General features: G+C 36.3%; 1 protein-coding gene across 2 annotated transcripts in view; it reads left to right on the top strand.

Annotated features, from left to right (window-relative positions):
• Positions 1-18,825, top strand: part of TBCA (tubulin folding cofactor A) — a 90,856-nt gene that overhangs the window by 17,675 nt on the left and 54,356 nt on the right. The window contains exon 1 of one of the 2 annotated variants that reach the window (XM_037801712.1): positions 13,963-14,217. The exons of the other annotated variant lie outside the window; for it this stretch is intronic. Within the exon in view, the coding sequence (XP_037657640.1) occupies positions 14,138-14,217 (80 nt within the window). The 5' untranslated portion in view covers positions 13,963-14,137. Of the gene's footprint in view, positions 1-13,962; positions 14,218-18,825 lie in introns of those variants that run through there. 2 annotated transcript variants of the gene reach the window in all.

The raw sequence follows: 18,825 nt of genomic DNA, 5'->3' as shown, positions 1-18,825 counted from the left end.
GATGGATGTAGTAGGAACAAGTTCACTGAAATGTTGCTATAGTATGTAACTTTCTTGGGGTAAAGTAGGAACATGTTGGAAGTTAAGCAGTTATCTTAGGTTAGTTGTCTTTTTCTTACTCCCTTGCTATGGTCTCTTTGAAATGTTCTTTTATTGTATGTTTGTTTTCTTTTTAACTTTTTTTTTCATACAGTTGATTTGAAAAAAGAAGGGAAAGTTAAAAAAAAAAAAAAGAAAAAAGACAAACAAGGAAAAAAAAAAAAAAAAAAAAAAACGATGTAGTGCCCCCTTGAGGAGCCTGTGGAGAATGCAGGGGTATTCGCCTACCCCACCTCCATGGTTGCTAACATGACCACAGACATAGGGGACTGGTGGTTTGATGGGTTGAGCCCTCTACCATAAGTTTCACCCTTGGGAAGACGGTTGCTGCAAAGGAGAGGCTAGGCCTCCCTGTATTTGTGCCTAAGAGTCTCCTCCTGAATGCCTCTTTGTTGCTCAGATGTGGCCCTCTCTCTCTGGCTAAGCCAACTTGAAAGGTGAAATCACTGCCCTCCCCCCTACGTGGGATCAGACACCCAGGGAAGTGAATCTCCCTGGCAACGTGGAATATGACTCCCGGGGAGGAATGTAGACCCGGCATCGTGGGATGGAGAACATCTTCTTGACCAAAAGGGGGATGTGAAAGGAAATGAAATAAGCTTCAGTGGCAGAGAGATTCCAAAACGAGCCGAGAGATCACTCTGGTGGGCACTCTTACGCACACTTTAGACAACCTTTTTTAGGTTCTAAAGAATTGGGGTAGCTGGTGGTGGATACCTGAAACTATTAAACTACAACCCAGAACCCATGAATCTCGAAGACAGTTGTATAAAAATGTAGCTTATGAGGGGTGACAGTGGGATTGGGAATGCCATAAGGACCAAACTCCACTTTGTCTAGTTTATGGATCGATGTGTAGAAAAGTAGGGGAAGCAAACAAACAGACAAAGGTACCTAGTGTTCTTTTTTACTTCAATTGCTCTTTTTCACTCTAATTATTATTCTTGTTATTTTTGTGTGTGTGCTAATGAAGGTGTCAGGGATTGATTTAGGTGATGAATGTACAACTATGTAATGGTACTGTAAACAATCGAAAGTACAATTTGTTTTGTATGACTGCGTGGTATGTGAATATATCTCAATAAAATGATGATTAAAAAAAAAAAAAAAAAAAAAACAATAGTAACCATTCTGGTGGATGTGAAATGCTATCTCATTGTAATTTTGATTTGCATTTCTCTGATGGCTAATGACTTTAGGCATCTTTTCATGTGCTTATTGGCTATTTGTTTATCTTCTTTGGAGAAATGTCTAGTCAGGTCTTTTTTTTTTTCAATTTTTTTTAATTGGTTTGCTTTTTGTTGAATTGTAGAAGTTCTTTATACTGGATATTAAGCCTTTATCAGATCTATAGTTTCTGAATATTTTCTCCCATTATATAGGTTGTCTTTTTTTTTTTTAATTCAATTTTGAGATTGTTCACATACCATACAGTCATCCAAAGTGCACAGTCGGTTGCCTATGGTACCATCATACAGATGTGCATCCATTATTCCAGAAAAGAAATAAAAACAAAAAAGAAAACTCAAATCCTCCCATTCCCCTAACCACCCCTCCTTCATTATTGACTCATAGTATTGGTATAGTACATTTGTTACTGTTGATGAAAGAATGTTAATATACTACTACCTGTAGTACATAGTTTGCAATAGGTATATTTTTACCCTATATACCCCTCTATTATTAACTTCTAGTTATAGTGTCATACATTTGTTCTAGTTCATGAAAGAGATTTCTAGTATTTGTACAATTAATCACGGACATTGTCCACCACAAGATTCACTGTTTTATCATTCCCATATTTTAACCTCCAACTTTCCTTCTGGTGACATATGTGACTCTAAACTTCCTCTTTCCACCACATTCACACATCATTCAGCACTGTTAGTTATTCTCACAATAACATGCTACCGTGATCTCTGTCCATTTCCAAACACTTAAGCTCAACCTAAACATTCTGTTCATAATAAGCAACTGCTCCCCATTCTTTAGCCTTGTTCTGTATCCTGGTAACTTATATTTCATGTCTATGAGTTTACATATTATATGAGTTCATATCAGTGAGACCATACAATATTTATCCTTTTGTGTCTGACTTATTTCACTCAGTATAGTGCCCTCAAGTTTTCTTCATCAACCCATTTTTTGTTTGTTTGTTTGTTTAAGATGGTTTTGTTCACTCACCATGCATTCCATCCTTAGTAAACAGTCGATGGTTCCCTGTGTAATCACGTATTTATGCATTCACCATCATCTCCACTATCTATATAAGGACATTTCCATTTCTTCTACAAAGAAGGAGGAAGAGTCAAAGAAGGTAAACAGAAGAAAAAGAAAGAAAAAAAACTGACAGCTAAAAAGCAACACAAGGAAAGATAGAATTAAACTACAGTACGTTAAAAGAGTCAGACAACATCACCAATGCCAAGTGTCCCATACCCCTCCCTTATATGCATTTAGCTTTGGTATATTGCCTTTGTTACATTAAAGGAAGCATAATACAATGTTTCTGTTAATTATAGTCTCTAATTTGCATTGATTGTATTTTCCCCCGAATCCACCCCATTTTAGAATTCAGTTTTATTGAGATATATTCACGTACCATACAGTCATCCAAAGTGTACAGTCAGTTGTTCACATCATACAGTTGTGCATTCATCACCCCAATCTATTTTTGGAACATTTTTCTTGTATCAGAAAAACTGAAAATAAGGAAAAATAAAAGTAAAGAACATCCAAAACACCCCCCACACCCTATTTTTCATTTAGTTTTTTGTTCCCATTTTTCTGTTCATCCATCTGTACACTAGATAAAGGGAGTGTGATCCATAAGGCTTTCACAGTCATACTGTCACCTCTTATAAGCTGCATTGCTATACAATCATCTTCAAGAGTCAAGGCTGCTGGGTTGCAGTTTGATAGTTTCAGGTATGTGCTTCTAACTGTTCCAACGCATTGAAACCTAAAAAGGTTTATCTATATAATATAGTGCGTAAGAATGCCCACCAGAGTGACTTCTCGACTCCATTTGGAATCTCTCAGCCGCTGAAACTTTATTTCATTTCATTTTGCATTTCCCTTTTGGTCAAGAAGATGTTCTCGTTCACACGATGTCAGGTCCAGATTCGTTCCCAGGAGTCATATCCTGCGTTGCCAGGGAGATTTACACCCCTGGGAGTCAGATTCCATGTGGGGGGAGGGCAGTGAGTACCCACCAAGTTGGCTTAGCTAGAGAGAGAGGACCATGAGAGCGAGGGACCCATCTGACCAACAAAGAGGTACTCAGGGGGAGACTCTTAGGCACAATTATAAGCAGGTTTAGCTTCTCCTTTGCAGTGACAAGCTTCATAAGGGCAAGTCCTGTGATAGAGGGCTCGGCACATTAAACCGCCAGTCCTCGATGTTTTTAACGCCTTGAAAGGTTGACATTCATTTGTTCTCCCTCATTTAAAAACATATTTGTACATTTTATCACAATTGTTGAGCACTCTAGGTTTCACTGTTATACGGTCCCAATCTTTATCTTTCCTCTTTTCTTCTGGTGTCCCACATGCTCCTAACCTTCTGCTTTCAACCATACTCACAGTCATCTTTGTTCAATGTACTTAAATTATGGTGCTACCATCACCCCAAATTGTGTTCCAAACCTCTCACTCTTGTCTTTTCCTGTCTGTCTGTAGTGCTCCCTTAAGTATTTCTTGTAGAGCAGGTATCTTGTTCAAAAACTCTGTCATTCTCTGTTTTCAGAGAATATTTTCAACTTTCCTTCATATTTTAAGGACAGTTTTGCTGGATATAGGATTCTTGGTTGGCAGTTTTTCTCTTTCAGTATCTTAAAAATTTAACACTACTTCTTTCTTGCTTCCATTGTTTCTCCTGAGATATCTACACATAGTCTTATCAAGCTTCCTTTGTATGTGAAGGATTGCTTTTCTCTTGCTGCTTTCAGGATTCTCTCTGTCTTTGACATTTGATAATCTGATTATTAAGTGTCTTGGCGTAGGCCTATTCAGATCTATTCTGTTTGGGGTATGCTGTGCTTCTTGGATCTGTAATTTTATGTCTTTCATAAGAGATGGGAAATTTTTATTGATTATTTCCTCTATTATTGCTTCTGCCCCTTTTCCCTTCTCTTCTCCTTCTGTTACACCCATGACATGTACGTTCATGTGCTTCATGTTGTCATTCAGTTCCCTGAGACATTGCTTATATTTTTCCCTTCTCTTCCCTGTCTCTTCTTTTTTGTGTAGGATTTCAGGTGTCTTGTTTTCCAGTTCCTAAGTGTTTTCTTCTGCCTCTTGAAATATGCTTTTGTATGTCTCCATTGTTTTTCCTCTCTTGTGTCATTCCTTTCATTTCCATAGAACTGCCAGTAGTTTTTTCACTTTTTATTTCTACCTTAATGTTTACCTAGTGTTTTCTTTATATCTTTTTCTCTTTTGCCATATTTTCCCTGAACTCATTGACTTGGTTTTTGATATGATTTAGCATATTTCTTTGAAAATCTTTGATTGTTTCATTGCAGTGAAACAATATCTTAACTCTGTCTTAATTGAGGTGTAATTTTATTCCTTTGACTAGGCCATATAGCTTCATTTTTCCTAATATAATTTGTAGTTTTCTGTTGTTTAGGCATCTGGTTTCCTTGGTTACCACAGTCAGATTTTCCCAGACCAGACCAGGTTCAGGTCTCAGAGTGGGATTGTATTCAGAGTCAAGTTTTCCCTGAGGGTGTGTGTTAGAAGATGGACAGATTTTCCTGTGAGGCGTCTAGCCACTGTGCTTTTCCTAACCTGCCCAGCAGGTGGCATCTGTCAGCCTGCAGCTCCTGACTGGTGTAAGGAGGTGTGGCTCCTTTAATTCTTAGCTTAGTTTGTTTCTGTTTTGACTGTTTTGCTCCAGGCCCTGGGGTCTGAGTTCTGAAGGGCAGGCCAGCCCTAAAGCTGGGCTCACCTCCTTCCTCTTAGGAAAGATACACCCTCTAGGGAGCTATCTTCTGCATTTGAATAGTTCCTTTGTCTCTTTGACTCTGTAACTCCACCCCCGTCTGGGTCAGAGTGCTGTGAACTGAAAATGGCCACTCCGATTGAGAGAGAGAAAAAGGGAAAGAAAGCCCCTTTTCAGAGACAGTCCATGGCCCCCTGGTTTCGCCCTTCGGTCAGATAGAGCACCCAGTCCTCTGGACTCCCTCTCCTGGGGCATTGTTGTCCTCTGGCTCTCCAAGGTCAGTTTTAAAAAGCCTGTGTGTTTTTTCTTTTTTTTTTTAATTAATTTTTTTTTTCCATCAACCCCACCTCGTCTCCACTGAGAGTGACCTCAGGGTTCTTCGCTGCTTACTAGGGTTTTGTGTTTGTAGCTTGTGTTCAGCAGTACAGTTTTGTTAATTAAAACCCCAGTTGGAGCTGGACTGAGCTATATTTGCTTGCTCCAAGAATGCTGCTTTCTCCCAGAGTGAGGTCTTGCAGCTCAGCCTTCCATGGAGGGAGGGTGCTCCCGGTGCGGATTCGCAGTTTTTACTTACAGATTTTATGCTGCGATCTTAGCCATTCCATCCAGTCCAGTTTGGTGTACGATGTGTGGGCAGTCACGGTTGTTCCCTAGCAGTTTTTCCAGATCATTTACTAGTTGTCCTCATTGTTTATTAGTTGCTCCATGGGACTAACTAAATTCCACACCTCTCTATGCCGCCATCTTGTCCTTTCCTCTGTAGGTTGTCTTTTTACTTTGTTGATAAAGTTCTTTGCTGCCCAAAAGTTTTTCATTTTGATAAAGTTCCATTAATCTATTTTTTCTTTTTTTCCTGGGGCTTTTGGCATAAAGTTTAAGAAAGCACTGCCTAACAACACACAGTCCTGAAGGCATTTCTCTATATTTTCTTCTATGAGTTTTATAGTTTGGGTTCTTGTTATATTTAGGTATTTGGTCCATTCTGAGTTAATTTTTGAATATGTGTGAGACTGAGGTCCATCTTGATTTTTTGCATATGGCTATCCAGTTTTCCCAGCACCATTTGTTGAAGAGACTGTTCTTTCTCTCTTGAGTATACTTGGCACCTTTGTCAAAGATCAGTTGGCCAAAGATATGAGGGTTGATTTTGAACTCTCAAAGTCATTCCATTGGTCTGTTGTCTGTCCTTGTGCCAATACCACACTGTTTTGATTATTGTAGCTTTGTGATAAGTTTTAAAATCAGAAAGTGTTTTTTTAAAAATTACTTTATCAAACAAAAAAACACCCCCAAACAAAACAAAGCAAAGCAATGGTAAAAACAAACATCCTGAAATAACTTCATTCCTTCCAATATACTCCTACCATACCAAAAGAAAATTAATGAACCATAGTCACACCTGATCATTCCCATACCATTAAGATGACCCTCCATATCTTGTCTGTTCTTATTAGAGTATTGTTCCCCCTTCCCTAGCTGCTGTCTATCTCTAGGTCCCCTGTATTCTACAATATGAGACACTTACTTTACATTTTTTACAGAGTTCACATTAGTAGTAACATACAATATCTCTCCTTTTGTGTCTGGCTTTTTTCACTCAGCATTATGTCTTCAAGATTCATCCATGATGTCATATGTTTCACGACATTGTTCCTTCTTACTGCTGCATAGTATACCATTGTGTGTATATACCACATTTTGTTTATCCACTCGTTTGATGAAGGACATTTAGGTTGTTTCCATCCCTTGGCATTTGTGAACAGTGCCACTGTGAACATCAGTGTACAAATATCTGTTCGTGTCACTGCTTTCAGTTCCTCTGGATAAATACCAAGAAGTGAAATTGCTGGATTGTAGGGTAACTCGATATCTAGTTTTCTGAGGAACTGCCAAACTGTCTCCCAGAGTGGCTGAACCATTATACAATCCCACCAGCAATGAGTAAGAGTTCCAGTTTCTCCACATCCTCTCCAGCATTTGTAGTTTCCTGTTTTTTTAATGGCAGCCATTCTAATTGGTTTTGGCTATTCCGGGCTTCTGACTCTTCCATATGAATTTGATGATTTGTTTTTCCATTTCTCCAAAGAAGTTTGTTGGAATTTTGATTGGAATTGTGTTGAATCTGCATTATTGCTTCGGGTAGAATTGACTTCTTAACAGTATTCCCAATTGCATTATATGAGAGTTCTTTTTATTGACCCATATCCAGTCTAATACTTGATAGACTTCCTAATTTGACTCCAATATTGACTCCGGTGTTGTTTTTGTTTACATTTCATTTTAGAAAAAAATATTAAATTATTTTAATTATATTTTTACACAAGCATCCCCAAAGTTAAGGAGCAAAGGGAAAGGAGTGCAGGGCTCCAGCCTCAGAATCACATAAACTATCTCCTTCCTCCTGCTGTAGAACAGGGTATGTGCCAGCCAATCCATGATTTTTACTTGAGGGAGATGTGGTGGTAGGTGTCCTTTGGAAAGGGCAACTCTATCCATTTCCAAGGCTATTCAGCCAGGGAAGGGTGGCTAGGAGGTTAGGGGAGGCCTGCAGATAGAGTTCTGGATGCTGGCTCTTGAAAACCCTCTTGGTGCTTCGTGGGTCGAGAACTGAGACCAAAGAAGTCCAGCAAGATTATTCTTCAGATGATTTGTTTACATATTATGTTAATTCTGATTTATCATACATGAAATTCTTAAGTTTGGGTGCAGCGTTTCTAGAGAAAGAATTACTGATAATGGTGTTTAATTTTTAAACCAATTCTGTATGGTTTTGTAATTGTCACTGCCATAGAATTAAAATTCTGGCAGATACATACTTCAATTTGCTACCTAGTCCCCTCCAACCAAGAGCAAGGTATTGATTTTCATTTATTTATATCTTATTTTATATATCCCACAGGAATTACAAAGAAAATTTGTAGGTCTCATTTTTGTTATTTATTTTCTATATTTATGCTGTTCTTTTTGAACTACTGTAGCATTTCTAGGATTAGATTAATAGAAGTGATCTCAGGAGCTAACTTTGGCTGCTGTTTGTTTATAAAATAGAAAATCCTAAGAACCACTCTTTTTACAAAACAGTCAGTGTTGTACATAGTATTTGTGTTGGCTCTGGATCATCATTGTGAACATTTTGTAGAGGATACTGTGGCTACTTCAATATTTATTTTCTCTTCTCTTGGTATCTACCCGTATTTTCATTCCAGTAGACACTGTCTTTCCCCACATACACACAGCCCATATTCTTTAAGAGAAACTAACTGCCCCACCTTCAGCTTTGGGAGTAGGTCTCTGAGGGATTTAAGCTCCTCAATTTAAGTGGAGCTAAACAGGGTATATTTCAGAACTCTTGCTTAGAATTCTGGGGCAGAAGTACTTTTTTATGTATAACTAATTATGCATGAGGGGATTTGACCATGGGATGAATTTGTACAATGGATGGCAGAGTAAAGAGACAAAAAGTAACATTCTTGATGATCTTGTTGAACTGCTAGGTCAAACAACCTTGAAGCAGATCCTCCTCTGGATTTTAGTTGACAAACTGAAAAAATCTCATATTGTTTAAATCCCTTTGTATTGGAAATTTGTTACTTGCCATAAAGTACAAATTCGTATAGCCTAATTCTATATTCTAATCCTAATTTATGTTTATCTATGTATTATTTAGGAGTGATTTCCTTTAGTGTACTGGCTGGGTATTTCCTTCCTTCTGGCTTGTATCTTTTTGTAGATTGTACTGCTCCTCTTTTACCCTAATTTCTGTACTGTATTGGGGTCTGATTGCAGTATCAGAGGTAGAGAAGCTAAAAATTTGCTGTCTTTATCCCTGTCCCTCACCTCCCAGCTTTTCCACTTCAGTACTGTTTTCTGATTGGGGGGATGAAGAGGAGAAGGAAAGGACAGATAAACTATCTTGCCTTGGTGTCCCAACACTTGGTTCTCACAGACTCTGTCCTTGCTTCTGGTCCAGTCCCCTAATCCTACCTTCTAGAAGGTAGAAGAGTCTCACCACTTCTATGACAAGGACTGTAGTAAATAGAGACACTCTTGGCATCCGAGTTGGAATTCTGAATTTTATACATGGTATACATGGTATTCCTTGAACAGTGTTTCATGCACATTGAAATACATTAAGTAGGACTAGTATGAGGCTTAACTCAGGTACCTTAGTATAAATGCCTACTGAGATCTTCAAAAACCTGATTATAAATGAACATCTCTGCAGTATAACTTAATTGGAGAATGCTTGAATTATATTGCATGATAACTTGGTTTCATGTGTACTTTAAACTTTTTCTTTCTATTTTGGTTTGATACTGTCAGCCATTAATGTGCATCTTACTATTTCTGCTTCTAATAGTTCCTACTTATGTCTGTTACTGCTCTCTCTTCCTACTGCTAATCTATTTTAGGGGAACTCAGACTGTTTCACTTACTTCTGGATAGTGATATGAAAATTGATCTCTAATTATTGCATTATTTGGAGTACACTCTCTCCAGCTACTACACTAGTGTATATTAACTTCCACTGGAATGTAAGCTCCATCAAGGCAGTGTCTTATTCTTCATATCCCTTTAATACTTAAATACATTTTAAAATACTTTAGAACAATTTTTAGAATAAGTAATATATACACGGTACAAAATTCCAAAGGTATACTGACATATGAGTTCTCCACTCCTTTCTGCTAGCCACCCAGTTGTCCTCTCCCAGAGCCAGCATCATTACTCATTTTCTGAGTGTATCCTTCCAGAGATACTCTGTGCATGCACAAGTATTTGTATTTATATGTTTAAAAACAAAAATAAATGATAGTATACTTGCTGGACATTTTCTTTTTAACTTTTTACTTTGAAATAATTTCAAATTTACAGGACAGGTGCAAAAATAATACAAACCTCATACAGAGAACTTTAACATACCCTATCCCCCTAGATAATCAGCTCTACCAGTTTTAACATTTGTCAACGTTGCTATATCTATCTGTCTCTTTGTCTGTCTTTTGAACATTTGAGAACAGATTGTATACATCTTGTTCTTTGAACACTAATACTTCCATGTACATTTCCTGTGAACAAAGATGTTCACTTATGTAATCACCTTACACGCAGTTATCAAGGTCAAGAAATTTAACATTGGTATAAATTTTACCTTCTGTATTTCACTTTTTCTTATTTCTAATATCTCTTTTTTTATTATAAAGGTGGTAGGTTTATAGAAAAATTATGCATAAAATACAAAGCTCCCAAATACCACTCTATTATTAACTCCCATTATTAACCATTAATATGGCAGATTTGTGACAGTTGATGAAAGAACATTTTTGTAATTATTAACTATATTCCATGGTTTACGTTAAGGTTCACTGTGGTGTACAATCATATGTTATTGTTTTAAAATCTTTATTCTAGTAATATACATACAACCTAAGATTTCCCCTTTAACCACATTCAAATATAGAATTCAGTGCTGTTAATTATATTTACAAATCTGTGCTACCATCACCACCATCCATTACCAAAACTTTTCCATCAACCCAAATAAAAACTCTGTAAAATTTAAGCATTAATTCTCTATTCCTTTCTCCCGCCCTGGTACCTGGTAACCTACATTCTACTTTCAGAGCCTATGGGTTTGCTTATTTTAATTATTTCATATCACTGAGCTCATAAAATATTTGTCCTTTTATGTCTGGCGCGTTTCACTCAATAATGTCTTCAAGGTTCATCCATGTTGTCGCATGTATCAGAATTTCATTCCTTTTTTATGGCTGATTAATAGTCCATTCTATGTATATACTGTATTTCATTTATCTGTTCATCTGTTGAAGGACACTTGGGTTGCTTCCATCTTTTGGCAATTGTGAATAATGCCTCTATGAACATTGGCATGCAAATATCTGTTTGAGTCCCTGCTTTCAGTTATTTTGGGTGTATACCTAGACGAGGGATTGTTTGGTCATATGGTAATTCTATACTTAACTTTCTGAGGAACCACCAAACTGTCTTCCACAGAGGCTGCACCACTTTATAATCTCACCAACAATGAACGAGTGTTATTATTTCTCCATATCCTCTCCAGTGCTTATTAATTTCAGTTTTTTGAAAAGTAGCCTTTCTAGTGGGTGTGAAATGGTATTTCATTGTAGTATTGATTTGCATTTCCCCAATGGTTAATGATGTTGAGTGTTTTTTAATGTGCTTTTTGGCTATTTGTGTATCTTCTTTGGAAAAATGTCTATTCATGTCTTTTGCCCATTTTTTAATTGGGTTTTTGTCTTTTGGTTGTTGAGTTATAGGATTTCTTTATGTATTCTGGATATTAAACCCTTATTGGATATGTGGTTTCCAAATATTTTCTCCCATTGTGTAGGTTGTTTTTTTACTTTCATGATAAAGTCCATTGAGGAACAGAAGTTTTTAATTTTGATGAGTTCCCATTTATTTATTTTTTCTTTTGTTGCTTGTGCTTTGGGTGTAAAGTGTAAGAAATCATTGACTAACACAAGGTCCTGAAGATGCTTCTGTGTATTTTCTTTCAGGAGTCTTATAGTTTGGGTTCTTATATTTAGGCCTTTGGTACACTGTGGATTCAGTGCTGTTGGATTCAGTTTATTAGTATAAACTAGTTGGTTTGTTGAGATCTTATGTTTCTTCTAGAGTTAATGTAGGTATTGTGTGTCTGTTTCATCTAGGTTGTCTAATTTGTTGGCCTATTATTTATAATATCCTCTTACAATCATTTTTATTTCTGTGGGATCAGTAGTAATGTTCCCCTTTTTATTTCTAATTTTAGTTGTATCCTTTCTCTTTTTTTCCTTGGTCAGTGTAGCTAAAGGTGTTTCGATTTTATTGATCTTTTCAATGAACCAACTTTTGGTTTTGTTGATTCTTTTTTTTTTTAAATCTCTGTTTCATTTATCTCCATCCTCATCTTTGTTATTTCCTTCCTTCATCTCCCTTTGGGTTTAGTTTTCTCTTCTTTTTCTAGATCACACAGTTTCTGATTTGAGATCTTTCGTCTTTTTTAATGTAGGTATTTAGTACTCTGAATTTTCCTGTCAGCACTCCCTGTACTGCATCCCATATGTTTTGGTATGTTGGTGTTTCCATTTGCATTCACCTCAGGATATTTCCTAATATCCCTTGTCATTTCTTTATGACCCATTGGCTGCTTAAGAATACATTGTTTAATTTCCACTTATTTGTGAATTTCTCATTTCTCCCTGTAATGATGTCCTTTTGAGTCTTTTCCTCTCTGTTCTTCGATCCCATCCAATATCGTGTATTGCATTTAATTGTTATCATCTCTTTCGTTTCTCTTTCATTTTTAAATATGGACACGTATATACAACCCTTCCCATCCCAAGCCCTCCCAAGCATACCATTCAGTGGAATTAATCACATTCACAATGTTTCGGTACCCTTACACCATCATGACTATAACTTTCCCTTCATCCCAAATAGAATCCCTACATTCATTTTTCATTAACTCCCCATTGACCCTGGCGCCCACCCCTGGTAACCTGTAGTCTACTTTCAGACTCTGAATTTGCATATTCTCTCATATTTTCTTTGTGGTTGCCATTGGACTTAAATTTAACATCCTAAGTCTATGACAGTCTTGTTTGCTTCTGTGTCAGCTTAACAACTTCAACAGCATACATATGCTATGTTCCATTACCCCTCCGTCCCTGCACCTTCATGTAGTTCTTGTTGAAAATAGCATATTTATATATTAGGAGTCCAAAACCATTGATTTATCATTACATTTTATGTATTTGCCTTTTAGATCCTGTGGGACATAAAAAGTAGAGTTACAAATAAAAAATAGAGTAGTGTTGGTATTTATATTTACCATGTAATTATCTTTACTAGAGATCTTTATTTCTTCATGTGACTCTAGTCAGTTGTCTAGTGTTCCTTCCTTTCAACCTGTAGAACTCCCCCCTTTACCATTTTTTGTAGTGCCAGCCTAGTGGTGACAAAGTCCTTCAGCTTTTCTTTATCTGGGAATGTCAGTTCTTCCCTCGTTTTTGAAAGACAGTTTTGCTGGACATGGAATTCTTGGTTGGCATTTTTTTGTTTTCAGCACTTAAATATGTCTTACCACTGCCTTTTTGTCCCTATGTTTCCAAAGAGAAATTGGCCCTTAATCTTATTGCAGCTCCCTTGTATGTGACATATTGCTTCTCTCCTGTGGCTTTCAGAATTCTTTATCTTTGGCATTTGACAGTTTGATTATAATATGGGGCGGCACGGGTCTGCTTTGGGGTATCCTGTTTGGAGTTCATTGAACATCTTGGATTTTTATATTCATTTTTTTGTTAAATTTGGGAATTTATTTCTTTGATTATTCTCTTTGCCCCTTTCTCCCTCTGGGACTCCACATGCATATACACTTGATAGTGTCCCACAGGTTCCTCAGGCTCTGTTCACTTTTCTCCATTATTTGTTTTTTTCTGTTCAGACTGGACAATTTGAATTGTCTTATTTTCAAGCTCACCAATTCTTTCTTCTGCCGGCTCCAATCTGCTATTGAATCCCTCTAGGGAATTTTTAATTTCCGTTACTGTGGTCTTCAGCTGTTTGGTTCCTTTTTGTAATTTCCACCTCTCTATTTATATTCTCTTTGTGTTCATCTGTCATTTTCCTGATTCCCTTTAGTTCTTTGTCTACTTTTCTTTTAGCTTTTTGCGTATATTTAGGACCGTATTTTAATGTCTTTGGAATGCCCCAGGCCTGATTCTCCTCATTGATGGTGTCTAATGCTTTAATCTTCTTTGTCTGGGTCACCACTTCCCGTTTCTTTGTATGTTTTGCAATCTTTTCTTGAAATCTGGGCATTCAGCCTTTTAAATGAATAGGATATGAATGCCTCCTCTTCTCTTCTTCCCTAGGAAATGGTTTCCTCATCGTTCTGGGTACTGAACTGTCCATTCTAAGCCAGCAATCTGTTGTCCCAGGCTACACAGCTTGACTGCTCTCCTACAGTATTCTGTAGGTGAGCTCAGCGAGCTGCCTTCTTCATGAAGGGCAAGTTCTGGGACAGCGAGTCCATCAGACCATCACCAGAGAGATTGGGCCAGATATGCTCCCAGCATGTGCAGGAGAGTTACTCTGCTCCCTTCAGAACTGGCACCAGAGATCTGTACTGGGAGTGCTGAGCAGGTAAGGAGATGGAAGAGAGTTAGCCAGGGTGCCCTGAAATCCTTACTGTTTTTAAGTGACTTTTCTCTTGCCTTGGGGCTTGCCCTGTTACTGCAGTCCTTTTAACTGTTTTCTGGAGCTTTTAGAAAGATGTTTCTGCCAGTTCTTGCTGGTTGTTCAAAGCTTCTGTAGTGGGGCAGCAGTCCTGAAACATCTCACTTGGCCACCTTGATCAAGGCAGGGCATCTAAACTCTGATAAGAAGTTTTTGTATACTTAATTTCCATATTGGAACATGTAGAGCAGCCTCATCCCTTTTAATGGCTGCAAAGTATTCTGTATGAATGTAACATAGTTTGTTTTTAATCAGTCCTCCATTAATGGACCTTTATACTGTTTCCACTATTTCACTGTTTTGGAAAGTGCTGCAGTGAATTTCCTTGTTATCTATATAGTTTTGAAAATGTGCAGGTATGTCAGGTATGTCTGCATACATTCCTACAAATGGAGTTGCTGGCTCAAAGGGTATATGTGCTTTGAATTTTCAGAGCTATTGGAAAGTTGTCTTCCAAAAAGTTCTATTTATAATTCCACTAATGATTTAATACAGTATTTTGTTAACATGTTGTTTAATAGCTTTTGTCAGGAAAGCATTAAACTGTAAATCAGTAGAAGAAATGGAAATGACTAAGTATGTTTTGATTTTTGGGGGAAAGCACTTTCCACAGTGTTGAAAATTACAAGAACACATTAGTCATATTCATACAGGTATTCTAAACAATTTAAATTAGTTTCACTTCTGAATGCAGACCTAAAGGGAGAAATTGTTTTCCTTTTGAAACAAAATGTAGAACTAACAAAGAGTACCCTGTAGAGATTTTTACATATTCTCATTCTCTTTTTCTCTTTTTCACTTTTGCTCTTTCTCTTTTTCATTTTTCCTGTTTCTGTCTCACATGTATACACACAGAAACATACAAGACAGGTAGGTAATTTGCTCAGATAACCCAGCCAATTACTGGTAGAGCCAGAACTGGAAAGCTTTCTATATTAGTATATGACACTCTCATTTTACAAATGTGAATTCTTCGGAGTGACTTTCTGTTCTAAACTGTTAAATTGGGTTGTTTTTGTTTGTTTTTAAGTCCCAGTTTGGTCCTTGGAACTAGCTTTAGAAAACTTTTATCAAAATTTTCAGTTTTATCATTTTGATTTCAGTTTTTAGTCAATAAATTTGTGATATCCAAGGAATAACCTTTGGTTATGCTTGAAACTAAGTTTAAAAAACAGGCTAGCTTTACTTAGTGAATATTCATTTTGCATTCATTTCTACATTAGTATTTTGATGACCTTGGTTTTACTTACAGGAGTGCTTGCATGTGAGTAGCTTTGATTTCTGAGAAGATTCAATTTGATTTCTCCCTGTTGGAGAAGTTTTGGAGAGTACTTTCTCTATCGTTTAAATTTACAAGATAAAAACAAATTAGGCATACAGACGTGTTAATTTCAATTACTTTACTTCTGAATAGAGTACTAACAGGCGAAAACATTTTTCAAATACAAAAATCTAAAATCTAAACAAAAATACAGATTTGAACTTCATACTTCAAACATTATTGCCAAGATAGCTTTCTGGCCAAATAGGCTTAAGAAGAAACAGAAGGAAACTTTAAAAGACCAATAGCACCTTGCTAGCACATTGCTAATAAGGACTAATAGGTACTTAAACTGATGAAAGTGAATTAGACAACAACATATTAACCCCCTACCGTGTCCTGTTTTAACTGTTAATAGACGTTAGCCTTTTAAAGAAAGACTAACACTTATATATTCGTTTTCTAAGCTTTTGATACATTAGTGAACTGTTAGAGCCACTTGCTATATCTGATTCTTATAGTTCAGTGGATTTTCCAAAATACTTACGAGGAATGCTAATTGCTCTAAAAGTTTAGATTCCACATAGTCTTTAAGAATTCTTAACAAATAATTTTACATTACATTTTGATTACTGTAACTAAAACTTTTTGAGGATGTTATATGGGAGGATAAAATGCTGATAATGTTTTTCACCGATAAAGAGAATGTTATAGATAATGAAAGTAATGGTTCTCAGGCTTATTTGTTTTGAGGCCAGAATTTTTAAACATTTTTTAGTTGTATAATTTCATAGGTAGTTCATATACATAGTTGTATAATTTCATAGGAAATTATGAGTCTTATAAATAATTTGACTTAAATTATAAGTATTATAAATCTAATTCTTAAAGATCTGACCTGTAAGTATATGAATGTGTGAGAAGGGAGGGTTTGAAAAGTATTATTTCCTCTAAAATGTTGTAAGTAAACTTTAATATGTAATCCCTGCAAGTTAGAAAAATAACTTAAATTTTTGTTTAGGTGCATTGCTTTTATAGCACTTCTTTAGAGAAGGGATTGATAGATAGATTTTCGTTGTCTTATGTTTCCGTAGAAGTTCTGACTATAAAGCTAATATATAACTAATATAAAGCTAGAGATTTGACTTGTCTTTTAGAATAATTATATCTTGAAGAAACTGCGTGATGTAAGTAAATGTTGAAGAATATGTTGACTGGATTAAGTAATGTTGTGATATATGTGATTTGGATAAATTAAGACTTTACCAAAAATTTGTAGCTTTGACAATTCTTTACAGTAAAAACATAAGCATATTATCTAAATCTGTGGTCCAGATGGTACATTTTTGGTGACTGCAAGAAAAAAATGATACATTCCATTGTTTCTCATGTTTTCAAAAGTAAGAAAAAAATGAGGCAAAATGTTTGTGAGAGATTGCCTTATATGCATAGTTTCTGGATTTATTAGCCTGACTACCAAGTTAGCATCTAAAAAAACAGATTTAGGCATAGGAGCTGAATTTGTTACTGAAGGATAGTGGTTACCTTTAAAGGTAGTACTGAGGTAATACTTTTTTGCTAGAATTCGTCTTTTGATTAAGGTCGAGTATATGTTGTTATACCAGTCAATCTCCCATCATCTTTGAATAGATGATTTCTATAAAATTAAGATAAGGTGAATCCATTTTTCCATATTCTTTTAGTATTCTCTACTTTAATGTCCCTGTTTGGCTATGGTTTTATTTGTTTTGATAAATCAAAAATAATTTAATCAGTGAAGCAAGTCTTAAGTGGCAACCTTGCGTTGTCTCTGCAGGCTGAAATTTCCTGTTGTTTTTGTTCACCCTTCATATTCAGGTTTTACTATCATTGGAGCAGAGATGACCAGTAAACTTGAAGATATTGACAACCAGTCCTTTTCCAAGAGCAAGAATACAGTGGCTTATCTTTCTTGCAGTTTTAAGTGGCTGTCATAACCCTGGAAAATTCCTGTCTTCCTTACCGTGGGAAGAATATTTTCCAGTAAACGGAGTTGAACAGTTTTGGTGAGAGAAAATGTGAGATGGTAACTAGTACCTCCCTGTCAGTTACTAATACTATTGGCCAGTCTTAACTGTGATAAATTTTCCGAGGCCTGAGGATTCCATCACTGGATTTATTTCAATCATTATTTATTGAACATTTATTAGGTCTAAGGTACTATGTTAGATATTGACTAGTGTTCTCCACCCAGAACTTTGTTTTTCAGTTTTTGCCAAAATTGATGCCCAACACTGCCGGTTCTTAGTTGAGAGAGGGTTCTTAAGTGCTGTTGAGCACATGATATATTTCAACATATGATATTTTCTATCTTAACATTTCTTAACAGATGTTCTGGTTCATAATGGTGAAAATTCAGACTAGTTACTTTTTTATTTTATGGATAAAATTTTGAAATAAGTGATACTTCACTCAGAACACAGCGTTATTCTCCTTAGATAAATAAAGTTTGTGGTCTAAATTAAATTCATTTTAGCAATTAAGACAGTATTTTGAATTCAGATAAATTTTGCATCATCATTTTGAATTATAAGGAAAATTATACAAAGTGCTACTTTGAAACAAATAAGTGATGAGAAAAATGCAAAAAAAGAAAAGGCAGTCACATATCCCTGTTAAAATTGGATTTGCTGAATACCAATACTTTCTGCTTTTAAAAAATATTTTCTCACCACTTCCTGCCCCAAGCTTTAGCTTCCTTTTGCTTATTTTGACAGCGTAAAAGGCATGGGAACAGCATTGTTACTTAATATTTATTGAACTTTGTGAGCCCAGAGAAGGTAATGAATCCTCTGTAGGGCAGGATTTCCCAACTTTGGTACTTTTTGACATTTGGGGCTGGATAATTCATTTGGGGAGATAGAGCCTTTGTATTGTAGGATGTTTAGAAGCCCTTCTGACCTCTACCCACCACATGCCAGTAGTGCCCCCATCCTTGCAGATGTGACAGCAATCTGAATGATCCACACAGTATTTAATGGCCTCTTTGCTTCTTTATATCTTCCACTAGAGAAAGGTCTTTGGGGGCAGAGCGCTCTTGTTTACGATTATATCCTCAGTGCCTACCTTATCAGACACAACCTTATGAAATAGGAAGGATGAAAATTGGGAATTTATAGGTGTGAAAACTCCCAGAAGGGACCATGAGACCAAGACCTCCAACAACCTGGAGTGTAATTAATCAAGGAACCCAGCTGCTAATGCCCATTACTACA

This window comes from Choloepus didactylus, chromosome 13 (genome assembly GCF_015220235.1).
Source record: "Choloepus didactylus isolate mChoDid1 chromosome 13, mChoDid1.pri, whole genome shotgun sequence".
Taxonomy (NCBI): Eukaryota; Metazoa; Chordata; class Mammalia; order Pilosa; family Megalonychidae; genus Choloepus; species Choloepus didactylus.
The sequence above is the reverse complement of the archived record's forward strand: the minus strand, read 5'-3'. Positions and strand labels throughout refer to the sequence as shown.